Here is a 17694-nt window from a genome sequence, read left to right on the forward strand (position 1 = left end):
GACCTGAGCCGAAGGCAGTGGCTTAACCCACTGAGCCACCCAGGCGCCCCCACAAAGCCTGATTTTTAAAAAATTTTCTGAAGTTCGTCCTTTTAATTTTAACATCTTTTTAATTATAATTTTAACATTTTAAAAAATTTTAATTTTAACATCTTTTAATGTTTTCTCCTCAGATGTTCGGCTACTACTTAATAATGACAATCTCCTCAGGGAAGGGGCAGCACAGTAAGTATCCTACAAGATCCACTTATATATGTATTTAATTTTAGAAAAACTATATTGATAATAAATCTGTACCCTGAAAACTAAATTTAAAATAAAATACTTCAATATAAAGCAGTTGGTTTTAGCAATTTTAGTTGTATTTTTTTCTTGGAGAAAACATGCCATGTTGTTTACTTTCATTAAGCTTATTATATATGATCTTATTTTTTTTCTTTTTAATTTTTCTTTTTGCCCAGATTTTCCCTTTTAAAGCAGAGCTTAATATGAGCTCTTAGGGTTACTTCTGTACTCCATTTGGTTCATGTTGGATTTTTTTAAAACACTAGCTGTAGAAAAACTAGGCTGCTATAGAGGAATATTGTTCTCAAATTGCCACAAAATAGTAGATATTCATAAATAGCAATAATAGAGTTAACCATTGAATAGTAGCATGGTTATTCAACCCAGACACTGATTTCCTAGCACTGTCAGGCTAATTAATCTTTCTAAAGTACCATTTTCATTTTATTATTGTCCTCCAAAACATTATAGTGAGGTGTTTTTGTTTTCTTAAAATCTAAACACTGTCTAGCTTTCAAGGCCCCCTGTTATCAGGCTTTATTACTATTCTCTTTTACATACAAAATTCTCTTTTCAATTACTGTCTTATCTAATTGGCTGAGAGTTCCTTTGTAAAGAGGAAACCAGAAAAGGATAATGACTGGGAAGGGGTGGGGTAAAGAGGATTGGACGAGGATTTTGATGTAGAGCAACAAATAATTATCATAAAAGCATTTGGTATGATATACGGTTGGATTTTAGCTATAAAAAACTGTCTTAAGAGCTGCTGCCTGGGAAACAGTCATCTTCTGCCCTGTGTCCATGCTGCTTTTTTGGAATTCATTTTAGGACCAGATTCTCCAAACCCTAACATTTGTTCAGCATCACTATAATTGTCATCATGAATGATATTCTAATTATACATTATTTAGGCACACACCAAAGATACATTCCAGTGCTGGTGCTGGTTTCTCTTAGATGCATATAGTGCCATAGAAAAAGGCTTTCATGATTTGCTAGTTCAACCCCTGTCTATCTCTGCCCTGTCATTGAAAGAACCTCATCTACATTTTGTCAACAGATGGCTGTCCAATCTGAATGCTTCTAATAATAAGGAATTCACTATCTCGCAAGGCAAGTTCCTTGCCTGCAATATATTGGTCTTAGTTTTATCCTTGAGAGCTACCCAAAATAAATCTACTTTATCTTTCACTTGGTAAGGTACCGCTGAAGGAGGTGGGAAGTGGAATGCCAACAACCAAGATTGATTGCATCCTAAGCCTATTGTGCCATTTCCAATTTGGAGTAACAGTGGAATTTAGTTCAGATGCTTTAATTGCCCTGACAATAAAACTTTGTTTTTATAAATGTTATGGTTCTTAGAGATTCTAGATTTTCAGAGAACATTCTTACTAAAGGAGAACTGCCTTATGCCCAAATATTTGATTTTCCACAGGGATGAAAAATTCAGGTTTATTTTCTGTAATGAGGTGCTTCAGTCCCTTGGCCATAGTCCTTCATAGTAAGTGTTCAGTAAATGTTTGAGTAATCATCATCCTCATCATTATTGCCTTCTATATAAAATGAAGGAGGCCTGAACAACTTCGGATTTACTCTTTCCTGGATTTCTACCCAGCCCTCTGGACTAAGTAGGGTGTTGTAGGCCATGTTAAAGAGAGGATTTTATTTTTAAGAGAGGGCAGATTATTAGTGTTTTGAGCAGAGAATGACTCAATGAGATTATATTTTAGAATAATCACTGGTTGCTATGCAGGGGGTCAAAGATTGAAGCAAGATGAGTAGTTAGAACACTTAACTGCAGTAGTTCAGAGATAAATGGCAGTTTGGACTAGAGTGGTAGTAGTAAGGGTGGTGGGAAGAAATCAAGATTCTGAATATGTATCAAGGTAGTAGAACCTAGGAAATTGTCTGATGGGATTGCATGTGAAATTTGGGAGAAAGGAGAAGCAAAGACAATCTCAAGTTTTTGGCCCACATGAATGATAGAATGGAGATACCATTTTCTGAGATGGGGTTAAATGTTAACAAATTTTGATGTTGGTATTTGTATTCTATAATCTTAGGATCTGTTTTAGAATTGAGTACTTATTTACTCCCCACTCCTTAAGCTTTTCTTTAAAAAAAAAAAAAAAATTCACTGTCCATGACCATTTGATTTATATTCCTTTCTGAAGAACCACTGTGTTAAAGACTCATTTTGTAAATGGGGTTGTGTTATGAGGAAATGATTAATTAAAAAACACAACAATAACTTAAAAAGAAATGATTGAAGATTAGCTTTAAATATGTTTCTTTGGTCTCTCTAGAAAAGTCTAGGAAGAGTTTAATAGTCTGCTTAAAAACAGTAGTCTAGTACTGTTGTAGTAAAGTTAAAATTGGGCTAGAGAGGTATTTAACTCTTGCCTTGCCAAGTGAATTCTGTGAGAAGACTGACAATTTGTAAGTGTATTGTGCTTTTTTACACTGCAGCTTATTTCCATTTTTCCTTCATTTTACCTTTTTACTTTGTAAGATGTACTAGGGAGTCACTGAAAATGCAGTTTTATGAGTGTAGCAATGGACAAGTAAATAATAACATTAGGCATGCACTTTGATTATTCATATCCCCCTTTTCAGATAACCTCTAATACCTTAAACTCTCATCTTAGACTTGATTCATGCTCAGCTCTTACTTTACCCTCTCCCCATGTCAGATGTCTTCCAGTACATGTAATTGTGGTCTCTCCTACCTGCCCTACCTCAGAGAGCCCAGAATAAAGAAGACAGCATTACTAAAATAGTGCATCAATTGAAGATTTTTTTGAATTACTAAAAGCTTCTGTCTAAATGATTAAAACTGTTGGTAATTCATGAAACAAATGAACTTATGAATAGTCTAAGGGGGACTTCTGTTGGAGCCTAGGAGTGAAGAGGAAAAGATAATTTCAGAGTTTGGGGCTCATCTGAGATCTCTATGGAGAAGAGTTCCTTCAGAAGGCTGGAAGGCATTAGAGGGAGGGAAAGAGCGCCAGGGAGTGTTTTCACATTCTCTTTCACTATTATGTGAATTGCCTTTGTATTTATGTGTTATTCTCACCCCCCTCCTTTTTTTACTTTTTAAAAAACAGTGCATTTGCCCAGTATAACATGGATCAGTTCACACCTGTGAAGATAGAAGGATATGAAGATCAGGTAATGATTGTTCATTTGGTAGGATGTGCCTGGGTGGTAGTAGAAGTCTTAGAAACCAAAGCAAATGTCTGAGGATAAGATGCTGAATAAATTCATGTCTTAGTTTTCATAACTTTTGTAAATGTTCTACATGTTAGGAAATTTTTCCTCTCTCATAATATTTGAGAGTTTCTTTAACAAGAAAAATGAGGTGCCCCTAGCAAGAAGAGTGAAAATAAGAGTTTTACACAAATTTATAGCTTTATGTAATTCTCCTTGGTAAGAATAACAGGAGACATCAAATTTGACATCGTATGGGAAATTAGGCATCCCTATTCAAATAGAGGAACAAAGCAAATATATCCATCATTATTACCATTATTAACATTGTATGACAGGACTTAGCAAATTTATTAATGTACACTTCAAAAGCAGTATGTCACTAAATACCAAATGCTTTTTAAAAGTCTGAATCTTCCTTGAACCCACAAATCTGCTGAATTTCTCCTGGGAAAATAAGCATGTAAATGTATTTAAAAAGATTATTTGAAGCTAGGTTTATAATAGTGAAAAACTGGAACAATCTGAATTCCCAACATTAAATTAAGTATCTGTAGACCAAAATAAAATACCATGTAGTCATTGGAAACCACTGTAAATACCGATCTGGGAATATTAATCTGGAAAGATGTTTGTGATATATTAAGCTAGAACATAAAGGAGCCTATGTAGAATTGTGCTAGTTTATTTTTTTTAATAGGTATTTAAGTGAATGTAATGTATCAGTGCATTTTTTATTTTATTTATTTATTTATTTAGAGAGCGCATGTGTGGGGAGGAGGAGCAGAGGGGGAGGGAGAAGCAGGCTCCTGCTGAACAGGAAGCCCAACATGGGGCTCAATCCCAGGACCCTGAGATCATGACCTGAGCCTAGGGCAGATGCTTAACTGACTGAACCACCTAGGCACCCCTCATTATCATGCTCTTTAAAAGAGCTGCCCCATTTCAGGGCACTGAATCCATGTTCCAGAAAGGGAAAAAGAGGAAATTGCAGAAGGTGCTATTGGCCTTTCTAGAAGCAACTTCCACTGATAAGTTATTGACAGAACTCCTATCACTTTGTCATTACTAGCTGGAAAGTGTCTTTTTATTAGTTGTACACACGGTCTTTTTGAAAATCTTTGCAGTCCTGTTAGTAAGGGAAAGCAGAGAATAAATATTAGATTGGAAACTAGCAAAACTCTGCAGTACAGTTCACACACACACACACACACACACACACACTTTAATCAGGGAAATAAATGGAAAATCAAATAGATTTGAATGCCGTGTTTCTGAATAAGAAGTATAAATAATATGGAAAGCTTATCTGAATAAGAAATGATATGGAAACTTGGTTTTTCAAATAGATTTCATACAATTCATATGAAAAATAGACCATACAGGATCATTCTAATCAAGAAAAACAAATGAGGGGCACCTGGGTGGCTCAGAGGGTTAAGCATCTGCCTTAGGCTCGGGTCATGATCTCAGGGTCCTGGGATCGAGCCCCGCATCTGGTGCTCTGCTCAGCAGGGAGCCTGCTTCCCTCTCTCTCTGCCTGCCTCTCTGCCTACTTGTGATCTCTGTCTGTCAAATAAATAAAATCTTAAAAAAAAAAAAAAAAAAAGAAAAACAAATGAAAGAAGACTAATAATGAAAGACACAGGGCAATAATCAGAAAGCACCTAAGTAACGTAAAACAAAAGGGAAAAGGAAACAATTGATAAAATTTATGAGATTAATCTAACTTTGATTTACAATGCCAACTGTACACTTAGATTAATTCCAGGTGGAGTTTAAAGGTTAAATATTTTTTTAAACATAAAAATTTAGTAGGAAATGGAAAGGGAATCATAACTTAAGTAATGATGAAACATTAAAAAAGTTCATAAAAGGAGGCAGGCGCCTGGCTGCCTCAGTCGGTAGAAGATGCAACTCTGGATCTCAGGGTTGTGATTTGCAGCCCCACATTGGATATAGAGAGCACTGAAATAAATAAAAGCTTTAAAAAGTTTATAAAAGAAAGTGACCTTTGGGGCACCTCGGTGGCTCAGTGGGTTAAAGCTTCTGCCTTCAGCTCAGGTCATGATCCCAGGGTCCTGGGATCAAGCCCCGCATTGGACTCTCTGCTCAGCAGGGAGCCTGCTTCCCTCTCTCTCTCTGCCTGCCTTTCTGCCTACTTGTGATCTCTTCTGTCAAATAAATAGATAAAGATTTTTTTTAAAAAAGTGACCTTTGCATAATAAAAAGTTTTAAAAATAAAGGTTTAAAAAGGAGTAAATGTTTCTCAAACATAAAGAGGTTATTCAGATAGCTAAGGATGATGCCAAGAGTACAGTGAATAAATAAGCAACAGACACGAACCACTTGCACACAAGTGGGAGATAGAAAAGCAAACTTAGAAAAGTGTTAGATTGCCCAGAAGTAGTAATTAAGGAAATCCAGGTTAAAATTTAATGTGAAATACCTTTTAGTTATAAAAGTTGCAGAATTTTAATGGGAAAGATTTATGAGGGGAAGACTAAGGAAATAGTTATATTCATGGTTCCTACTATCATTATAAACAAGTTTTTTAAGGGTTAGTCTGTTAATAAGGATGGGAATCTCAAAACTAGGAACTCTTTCCCAAGAATTTTTTTTAAGCAGAAGCTTTTTTTTATGGTAGAATGTATAGTAGCTTTCAATAATGGAAACCCTAAGTAGCTTAAACCTCCTTCAATTCAGAAATGATTAAGTAAGTGTATTATGGTATTTCAGTTATTGTGAAATTGTATGTAATTATTAAAAATGGTAAATGTGTCAAAAGACAAATGGGAAATTAGGGAAAAATAAATGAAACTCAACACATGCAAAGCATTATCTGCCTAAATAACAGAGAGTTCAACTAAAAAATTATTCTTTTTAAATAATGAAATGCCAATTATAATTTCTACTGCTTGTAACTTGGTACGACACCGTATATTATGTATATTAATATTAGTAATACATTTTCCCTTTGACCTAGTTGTCCCCCTTCAAAGGATTTATCTTACCTGTGTGCTTGGCACACGTACATAATTTGTACATAATGAACATATGAGGACATTTGTGGCAGTATTCATAATAGCAAAAGATTGGAAACAACCCAGCTGCCCATTAATAGAAGATTGGTTGAATAAATTTTTGTATATCCATACAGTGGTGTAGTGTGCAATTGTAACATAAAAAAAAGGAGTTCTCTGAGTACTTATCAGGAAAGTTTTCCCAGATATATTAAGTTTAAAAAAAAAAACTAAGTACAGTATAGTGTGTTAGTTTTTGTGTAAAAGAAAGGACTGGGGAGTTAGAATACATATTCATACTTGCTTCTATTTGCAAAAAAGAAACTCTGAAAGAATATGTCAGGGATTGGCAATTTTTTTTTTTTTTTAAGATTTTATTCATTTATTTGACACAGAGAGAGAGAGATCATAAGTAGGCAGAGCAGCAGGCAGAGAGATGGAGGGAAGCAAGCTCCCTGCCGAACAGAGAGCCCAACACTCTCTGGATCCCAGGACCTTGAGATCATGCCCTGAGCCGAAGGCAGATGCTTAACCCACTGAGCCACCCAGGCGCCCCTGGCATACCCTTTCTTTGAAAGGGCCAGAGAGTAAATATTTTCAACTTTGCTGGACATAGAGTCAATTGTGACTTCTCAACCCTGCTGTTTCAGGAAAGCAGCCATAGACGATACAAAAATAAACAAGTAGGGCTGTGTTCAATAAAACTTTATTTACAAAAACAAGTGGCAAGTGCCATGCTGAACCATGCTCTAAATTAATAGTCAGTTGCCTTGTGGAGAAGGGAAAATTTATTAGGAATTTGATGGATAGGAGTGAAAGGTGAGAAAAAGATCTCACTTTATATAAATTTTTTCATTATTGAACCAAGTAAATAGATTATCTATTTTAAAATTCTAAATATAATGACTGGGAAAGTTTTATGAAATATGTAAAAAGAGAATATAAAAGTGTATCGATAAGTTATTGTTATAGCTCTGTATAAGGTATATACACTGGCAATACAGTAGACAGAAACCAAGAAATAAAGGGTAAATGGGCAGATGTTGTGGTTTAGAGGTAGGTGACTTAACCATAAATGTAACACTTCTATAATAAAAATGTAAAAATGTAAGAAAATTTAAAAAAAATTTTTTTAAAAGAATAAAAATGTCAGGAGTGCCTGGGTGGTGCAGTCAGTTGAGTGTCCAACTCTTGGTTTTAGCTTGGGTCGTGATCTCAGGGTTGTGAGATCAAGCCCCTAGTTAGGTTCTGCGTGGAGTCTGCTTGAGTTTCTACCCACCCCCACCCCCCCAGCTCTCACTCTCTCTCAAATAAATAAATCTTAAGGGAAAAGAATAAAAATGTGACTTTACGAGCACCCGGCTGGCTCAGTCAGTAGAGCATGCTACTCTTGATCTTGGGGTCATGGGTTTAAGCCTCATGTTGGGGATAGAATTTACTTAAAAAATGAAATGAAATTAAAAAATATATATGTGACATGATTGAAAAATCATTATGGAAGAGAAATCTAAGTATAAATGAAAAGTTAATTGTCTTCAGAATTTTTATTTGTTTTGTAAAATTTGACAAGAACTGTCTTTTTACAGTTACTCATATTTGTAATTATTCTTTGGAAGGTCTTAATTACAGAACATGGTGACCTGGGTAATAGCAGATTTTTAGATCCAAGAAACAAAATTTCCTTTAAGTTTGATCACTTACGGAAAGAAGCAAGTGACCCCCAGCCAGAGGACGTAGATGGAGGTCTGAAGTCTTGGAGAGAATCCTGTGACAGTGCTTTAAGGGCCTATGTGAAAGATCATTATTCCAACGGCTTCTGTACTGTTAAGTATCTGCCTGCTTAATATTAAAGAATGTTTTATTTCTTACATTTATCTTATCCTTTGGGGGCTTTGGCCAGCCAAACATCAACTTCTTTCTTCTTAGGGTCTCATCTGTATTTTATTCCCTAATTCATTTTTGAAAGAGTTTGTATAAATGGAAAATTTTATATGGAAAATTCTTTTTAAAAATCCCAGTACATTAAAATTTTAAATTTCATTGTATGCTATTTCACCTTTGTCTTATTTATTCATCAGAAATTGCCTTATACCCATAAAAAAAAAAGTTGTTAACATCTTTAGACATGGGAGAAAAGTATATTAAGATTGTCAAAGCAGCTATTGCCATATTTATGACTTTTTGGTATAGGCATTTTTATAGGAAGCTACTTCTTTCATACTTTAGATGCTTTCATTAGATTGTCAGAACTGTTTGCACTACTTTTTAATCAAATAATTTGATTTTTTTAACTACCTCTTGATATTAAAAAAATGATAAATTTGACTCTATCATAATTTTTCCTTTGTAAATTGCAGATATGATTAAGAAAAACTTATCTGTTAGAATATTTTCAGTATGTAATGATGATGAGTTAAATGTCAATAATAGAATATTGTTTAAGAGCCCTTAGCTTGAGACCATACTAACTGGTTTGATTTCTTGTCTTGCCACTTAGTTAGCTATGTGACCTTGGGCAAATCGGTTAACATATCTGTGCCTTTTCACTAAAAAAATGGAAATAATAGTTCTTATTACCTCACAAGATTGTTATGAGAACTGAATGAGCTAATAAGGCATATAAAATGCTTGAAAATGGCACAAAGAAAGCTCTCCCTAAATGTTGGATATTGTTGCTATTACATGTTTTATGTTTGTTTTTTTATTTTTTAAATAATGGAGAAAACCCATTATGGTGGATAAATGCAGTTCTGTTTTGCAACCCAGTATTGCAAAGGAAGACACAACACAGCCTCTTTTAGAAATTGACTTTGCAATCCTAAATGTATTTTCTACTTAACATTTGTTACCTATTTAAAATTTGGCATTACCTATTCTTACTTTGGAGCTTTTACACCAAGTAACCCTACTGTGTCCTTTTCTTACCTTTTCTCACTTGTCTTAGCTAACAAATGAGCTACAGAAAGCCATGGAATTGTTCTAAGAGTGTCTACTGTACCCAAGTGTTTTATGTCCTCAGAGCTGTCCTGCTTAGTAATTCTTAATGTCATGTCAATATTTCCTATGATGTTTTCTATATAGTGTTTTCCAAACCATTCCCATTGTCCTTAGGCATCTGTCTTATCCCCTACATTTTGGTAAGACTGACTTGAAATCCTTTTCTCTTCTTTACACACTCTGCAGTTTTCCCCCTTCCACTGTACTTAATCTTAGGAAGAAGGATCCTTATTCTTGATTTTATGTTCTCCTATCTGATATATCTCTTTTTACCTAGAAATATTTTTATTTCTCTACCCTTAAGGAGAGCACACTTTTCCTCAGTCATAATAATTGCTTTTCTTTTCTTTTCTTTTCTTTCTTTTTTAGTTGTAATAATTTCTGTAAGTTACTTCTCTTTCTCCCTCCCCGTCCTCCTCCCTCTCCTTCACTTCTTCCCTTACCTCTCTCTGCTACATAAGCGCACCTGGGAGCATTCTGCTCCTACTAGTTCCACTTCTTCATTACCTATCTACTTCTGGACCCTGTGAATCTTGGCTTCAGTCTTTACAGAAACCTCTGAGGTTATTGACGGTTCCTGAATTGCCTGACTCAGTATCCTTTTCTTCATCCTTGACTTCCATATGGTATTTCACACCGAGACCAACCAGCTACTTCCAGAAATTCTCTTTAGCTTAGACTGCTCTGTCAGCACCCTCTACTCATTCTAAGTCTGTCTCTACTTCTTTTCTTCTCCCCTATCTCTGTAAATGTAGGCATTCCCCATTGCTGTATTTCTCTCTCTTGAAAACTCATAGTTATTCAATATAGGGAAGTTAAACGTGAAAACATTTTGTGGACTGTAAGCACTATATGTTTTTTTTTTACTTTTCCTTCCTATTGCATTTCTGTTCACCTCTTCCACATTAAGGAAGAGTTGGGGTTTCTAACCACTAGCTGAATTTCCCAGTTTGTTAATGACACTACCATCTTTCTGGTCATCTCAGCATGAGATGGCTTTGGCTCTTTCTCCTTTTTTGCTCTTCACTTGCAATATATTGCTAGGCTTGATTATGCTTCTGTATCCTGATATCAACTGATACTACCCTACCTTATTGCCTAGATTAATGCTTTGGCCTCCTAACCAACTTAAGCTTTTCCTCCATTTTATCCCATATACTAATATTAATTATTCTTCCAAAACAATAGTTCTGGTTTTGTTATTTTGGTGTCTTTCCATTGCCTGTAGAATAATGTCCAGACTTTTTACATCTATGACTACGGGACTTTAATTTTCTATTCTGGATTATCACCATTTGTCGACTTCACACACAACTCTCTAACCTGAAAGAACTAATTGTCATTTCTCTGAATAAGCCCCCAGTTTTCTGTCTGAACAGTTTATTCATCTTTCTTCTCAGTCTCTGCTTATGAGTATCTCATCTGTCTTATAAGGCCCAGCCTAAGTGGCACCTCCCCTATAGCCCTAGTCAGGAGTGGTTTTTTCCCCTCAATTTGAGGGGACATTAATTCTTCATTCATTGTATCACTGTCTCTTGTGGAACTAAACATGTTCTTTTCTGTGTTCACATGCCATGAAGTCTTATGAGTTGTATGTTTATCCTGTCTGATCTTTTTGTCTCCCCCAAGGATTTAGTATGCTGCTTTTTGCACAGTATTTGTCACTTAGATTAAGTATGTTTTCGGAGTCTAACCTTTTTTTTTTTTTTAACAATAGGTTTATGCTAAAACTATAGATGGCCAACAGACCATTATTGCATGTATTGAAAGCCACCAGTTTCAGCCTAAAAACTTCTGGTAAGAAAGTAGATGTACTCTTTTATTTTTATTTAACTTATATTGGGAAGGAACCAAACCAGCTGTTAATTGAAAGTTGTTTCTTAATCTAAATAGTTTGGGATAAGTTATTTGACTGAGAGACTGCGGTTACCATCTGTAAAATGAGGGATTTAGATGTGGACATTTAGCTTCTTTTAAACTCTGAGATTTTATAATCTTTTTAAAAAGGGCTCTTAATATCAAGTGAGAAAAAGTGGTTGATTAATAAAGTGCCTAGTTGAAAATTTGAGTTTTATTTGGGTTTGGTTAATAATACTCAAGCTAATTATAAAGTTCAGCAGCCCATCTATCTGTGTATGGAAGAGACTTCCATGAACAGTATAGGCATGTTTTCTATTCCAAGATTGAAAAATTAAAAATGAAAGTCAAAATAATTTAGAAAAGGTTTATGTTTAGGGACTTGGATACAGACTTATATTTGAGTAGATAGAGCCTTAGATATGTCAAACTGGAAATGACCCCCCACACCCCACTTTCCCAAATTCTTTGCCTCAGTGGCAAATCACCTCTTTCTCGGGCTTACTGCTAACTCTGCAGTCGTGTGTGTGTTTTAATAGGAATGGTCGTTGGAGATCAGAGTGGAAGTTCACCATCACACCACCTACAGCCCAGGTGGTTGGAGTCCTTAAGATTCAGGTGAGACCCCCACATGTTAATAGGCCATGTTGAAGTTGAAAACAAACATGGAAGTTGGTATTTGAAATAAGAAATGACTATATATAGTAAGATGCAAAGGAATATGGATGGTAGTAAATAGAAATAGGAGCCTCCTTTGTGGGGAAGTAGTTAAAAAGCTCTTCTGGATTGATAACGGATAGTCATGTGGTATGTACTGCTTGCTTATTATTTTTCTCTTCCAAAGATAACCTAAGGTTTTTCCAGGAATTATCAAATAGCAGTTCTAGGGGGACCTGTGTGGTTCAGTCAGTTAAGCATCCAACTCCTGATTTCAGCTCAGGTCTTGATCTCAGGATCGTGAGTTCAAGCCCTGCATTGGGCTCCACACTGGGAATGGAGCCTACTTAAATAATAATAATAATTTTTAAAAATAGAAGCTCTAAAAAAAAAAAGAAAACAATTATTAAGTGACTAAGTAGCAGCCACTCTAACTTACTTAGGGTCTCTTTGTATATTACCTCATTTAAGCATGTACATAGACATAAAACGTAACTCTTAGCTCTGAAAAAAAGCTACCTGAATGGGATTTTTATTTTGTTTTTTACAGTAATAACAGAAGGTTTTTAAATCAAGTAAGTGACACAGGAACTAGAGAAAATTGCCAAGTGTCATCATGTATGGAATATAAGTAACCAAGCTGAGTAGATTTCTAACGCTTATTTCAGAACAGATAGGCAGGTGAATAAGGAACTGGTTAATTCATTGGATGCCTATCTGGGTCAAAAAGTCTTCTGGTATCCTAGCAGAGATTTGACTTTCAAATTGAGGGTGATTTAATTCTTAAGCCCAACTAACTCTCAGGTCAGATTAAAAGTTACTGATAACAGAAAGTCAGTACCTAATCGTACCTTTATTATATTGTGTTCAGTCTTGCTTTTATAATAATTAGCAAGAGCTGCCTTTTTAAAGGGTATAATTTAATCAGATATCTGTACCCACTATTTTCAGGATAGCTCCCTGCTACAAGTAACAGCAACTTTCTTCCTGGGAACTTTTCCTAGCCACAGAAGCATGCCCAACTCCGATTAGGCAAGCTGGAAATGTTAATTTCACAGCTCTGGAGCCGCCCATAGTGCCATACAAGAGTTGGTAGATAAATAAATATGCCGGCTTCCTCACTTCAGGTGGGACAACTCTGAAGCATGTTCTACTTAGTCTTCCAGAGACCAGGGCCCATAGCTGAACATACTGTTCATTAATGCGCCCATAACACTCCTTCCCTTCTGTGTCTAAATACCTCAGTCCTTACTAGTCCTTCCTGAGGTTACCTCCCAAATAAATTACTTCCTCTCAAATCTTTGTCTTGGGGTTTGCTTCTGGGGGAGCCCAACCTAAGAAAACACACATACTATTTTGTTACTCTTTTTAACTGTTGATATGAGTAGCCTAATGCTTTAGGTCTCCTATAACTATGATATTAGCACTAAGCTAGTAGCTTACTATAAATTTATGTAACTTTATTTTCTTCTAGAAGGAAATGATTGCTTGTGTTTCAGCTTTGCCTTTGAAAACTTATAAATTAAGAGTACATTATCATAAAGAATGATAGTTTCTGATAAGGCTTAAAATAGGGGCTAGTACCCAGACCTCATTTATACCTTTTAACCAGATTGGCTCATCACACCTTGAGGAAAAACTTGCTTCATATACATATCTTAAAAATCAGAGTGAGAATTACTTGGAAAAGTCACTAAGATATTTAGCTCTTTGGTTATTCTGTAGGCCAAGGGGTAGTTCTGGGAAGTCTTGGTTTCTGACCAATTTATGTTGATGATGGTCATGTTGAAATTTTTATTAGAAAATGAGACCTAGAAAGGTTTTACTGCTTTTGGCAACTTTGAAGCTGGGGAGATCCTGGCCAAGGATCTTATTGAGAATATCTGATGTCATTGTCCTCCCAACCCTTGGACTCCTCCCCCTAAGCATCTCAATAAAATGGTTTGTTCCCTTACCTGCCCAAAAAAGAAAGTTTGTTTTACAGTAGAGTTTGGGGTGCCCAGGTGGTTCTTGATCTCAGAGTTGTAAGTTCAAGCACCGTGCTGGATATAGAGATTATTTAAAAATAAAATCTTTTTTAAAAAATTAAAAAAAAAAAACAAAAACCCTCAGAGTTTAAGCTTAATTTATCATTGGTGTATTAGATAATGACATCAATATTTTTAGAATTTTCAACTGAGTTTATAAACAGCAAGACTTAGTGGCCTTAGTCTATATTCCTATGCACGTCCTAGTTGTTAAGACACATGTTAGAAGTTCAAACCTGTTGCATGGTCCTTGTTCTTGGACAAAAAAAGATTGCCCTGCATAGTTCTTTCTTTCAGATGGTTCTTAGACACCTATCTCAAATATGTAAGTCCTTGTTTCTTCTCTGGACAGAGCTTCATTTTTTAAATATACCTTGTCCTATTTGTATTCACTCCTCTTCTTAGTGTTCTTTTCAGTCTCTGGACTCTTAGTTAAAAAATGATTAAAGAAAACTAGTGTTTGGGTGTGATCCACCTGTATCTTGAACTTCCATGTCCTTGTAACATAGGCGGGCCAGATCTGAGGACCCAGAGGGGGCCCACAGGACCAGCCAGGAGGGTCGTTGGCTTGGCATAGGATAGAAATGAAACTCAAGCCAGGAGGAAGTGAGAGCAGACTTTATTGAATAGTGTAAGTGATAGAGTATGGCAGATAGAACGACTGGCAGACTCAGAAAAGGAAAAGCGAAGCTCCCCATCACTTGGAATTAGGGATTTAGACTGGTAAGGGATCCAGGGTACATGTTCCTTCAGGAATTCAGGTTCCAATCAAAGGTGAGTGCCAGGTGAACAATAGGTATATTCCATAAATCACCAAAGATAGGGTATATTAATGCCAGTGTCAACCAAGGTTTGTTTGAAGCTAATGTCCCAGAACATGCTTGGGATCCAGTTCTTCTAAGATGTTATCAGGTGTTTGAGGGCCTGGGATGAAACTTAGAAAATGATTAACTTTCTTGTGTCCGCATGGAGTGGGAACATAGCTTCTTTGGTTTACTCACATGCAAGTATGAAGAACATGAGTAAATAGGACAGCCGAGAAACAGCAGAAATAGGGCCTTTCTAGAATGGACTCCATTCAGCTCCCTATATCACTTGTGTGTTGGAATTTTAACCCTTACATGTCATCCTTCCTTAGCACAGTCTTTTTTGCCTAGATCTTTTCTGTTCTGATTCTTGCATGTAGGTATTAACAGGCATTTATCAACTCCTTGCTTTTCCAGTGTATTCTTAAATCGTCTTTTTCTCTTTAAACCCCTTTAGAAAGCCAAAAGATAAAATTTAAAGTCTGCTTTGTCTTGCCTATCTGGACAGAGTGAGCTGGGTTTTTTTCTCCCCTTAAACAAGGCCCTGTAGTGGATTCATATTGCCTAGGGAAGTCCTTTTGTTGCTAATAGGATCTTGATTTCTGTCTAGATGAAGTCTTGGGTATTTTAATTCCCTTCTGATGATATCTTAGAAGAGTTAAGTCCCTAATGAGACATGTTACTTCTATCTGAATCAGGGAATTCCCAGTTTTTTGACAAAACTCAACAGTGGGAGGTATTACGCATGTTGAACATGGTTTTAGTTCTGGAATTTGACCTAATTCATTGTCTAGCTCCTCTTCTTATTCAGTATGTGAACATGGATAAGTTATTAAGCTGCCTCAAGCCTGAGTTTCCTTAACTGTAAAATAGGAATAATAAGGGTGCCTGGGTGGCTCAGTCAGTTAAGTGTCTGCCGTCTGCTCAGGTCAAGATCCCACAGTCCTGGGATCAAGCCTGGTGTCAGGCTCCTTGCTCAGCAAGAAGCCTGCCTGTCCCTTCCCCTCTGCCTTCCATGCCCCCGCCCCACCTTGTGTTCTCTCTCTGTCAAATAAATAAAACCTTTGAAACAAAATAGGTATAACAATGGTCCCCATTTCAGAGTTTTGCAAACATTGAATGAGATAAGTAATAACTAAAATGTTTGGCATAGTGTTTTGGGTTTTTTTAAAGATTTTATTTATTCATTTATCAGAGAGAGAGAGCACAGAAGCAGGGGGAGCAGCAGGCAGAGGGAGAAGCAGACTTCCTGCCGAGCAAGGAGCCCAATGCAGGACTCGATCCCAGGACCCTTGGGATCATGACCTGAGATGAAGGCAGATGCTTAACCGACAGAGCCACCCAGGAGTCCCTGGCATAGTGTTTAACATATAGTAAGGACTCAAATAATAGATATAGTATTACAGGTATAGTTCTTCTTTTTTTCTGCTTTGTCTCTGCAAACATTCCTTTTTGTCCAGATGTCTCCTGGTAGCTTGAACTAGATGAAGGAAACAAACAGTACCTAGACTACTATTCTAGCATTATGCCCCAGTTTCAGCTCTCTCCACTTAATTTCCTTCATAGCACAAGTATAATCTTTCAAAAACATTCCCTTTCCCTGAGTCCTGTCACCTTTAATAGGATAAAGTCTGGATTCTTAACATGGTTTATAAGGCAGTTTGCTTTTCACAGTCTGTCTCCTGCTTGCCTCAGAGCACTATCTCCTGCCACACTCCCCTCCACACATACTCATCTGCTGTGAGTTCTTTATTCTTCCCTAAACTAAACCATTCTCTTGTCCTTTTTCTATCCCCTTGCTAGATGTTGTTCTCTACTTGTCCATTTAGGTGACAGCTCCTATTTGCAAGACCCTGTTCAAATGCACATAACAAAAGGATACTCTCATCCTATTTTATATGACCAGATTGAAGCCATGTTAAGGTGTTTGAACCTATCTTGTAAGTTGCCAAAACTTCTGACACGTTTTTGGTTAATCTGGCTCTTATGTACGCCTCCTTCTTGCTACTTGGTCTAATACTTAGAGCACCCCACTTTACCATACATCCTTAGAACTGCTTTTGCCTTGCTTTTGTAGTCTAATTTACTAGTAGCCTATTTGCTTTTTCAGTTTGTCTTTAACTGTCAGTTCAGTTTTTCCTGCACTTGGTCAGATGTACTTACCAATATTGATGATTCTATATGTGGAGAGATATATAAGGGATTAGGATCCATTAAAATTCTTGGGTTTTCACAGAGAGAAACTGTTAGATTTTATTTTAATTATTTTAATACTCTTAAGAGTGGACTCTTATTTAAAGTCTTTGTATTCGCAATACTAGCACAGTGCCTGGAATGCAATAAGCACATAATAAATATTTGTTGAACTTAATAATCAGTTTCCCCTACTAAGAGAAAGTGAGAATTCTTAAAAATTGAAAGTGTTCTGTGAATTTTAACCACATTTTAAGTTACAGTTGGTCATATTAATATTTTGTTCAGAGTCGGTGAAGATTGGGGATGGCTTTAAAAAAAAGATTTGGCATGGCTTAAGGCATGGATTTGTACCTTAGCAGTGGGTTTCCATATGAACTACACATAAACTTGCTCAACCATTGTCTCAACAGGTTCACTATTATGAAGATGGCAATGTTCAGTTGGTTAGTCATAAAGATGTACAGGATTCAGTAACGGTCTCGGTGAGTGTGGAATATTTAATATCTGTCTCACTTGTGCCTTATTTTTCTGTAAAAAGTTGATTTTTTTACAGAAAAATAGTACTGATTCTGCCACTAGAAATTCAGTTTGTTTTCAGTGCTTTGATTTTGGCAGCTTATAAAAGTATGCAGTCAA

General features: G+C 36.2%; 1 protein-coding gene across 1 annotated transcript in view; it reads left to right on the top strand.

The window, feature by feature from the left end:
• CAPZA1 (capping actin protein of muscle Z-line subunit alpha 1) overlaps positions 1-17694 on the top strand; it is a 47781-nt gene that overhangs the window by 25509 nt on the left and 4578 nt on the right. The window contains exons 3-8 of the mRNA XM_059375754.1: positions 174-225; positions 3393-3456; positions 8135-8341; positions 11233-11312; positions 11912-11990; positions 17469-17540. Of these exons, the coding sequence (XP_059231737.1) occupies positions 174-225; positions 3393-3456; positions 8135-8341; positions 11233-11312; positions 11912-11990; positions 17469-17540 (554 nt within the window). The remainder of the gene's footprint in view (positions 1-173; positions 226-3392; positions 3457-8134; positions 8342-11232; positions 11313-11911; positions 11991-17468; positions 17541-17694) is intronic.

The sequence above is a fragment of the Mustela nigripes genome, chromosome 14 (genome assembly GCF_022355385.1).
Source record: "Mustela nigripes isolate SB6536 chromosome 14, MUSNIG.SB6536, whole genome shotgun sequence".
NCBI classification, from domain to species: domain Eukaryota; kingdom Metazoa; phylum Chordata; class Mammalia; order Carnivora; family Mustelidae; genus Mustela; species Mustela nigripes.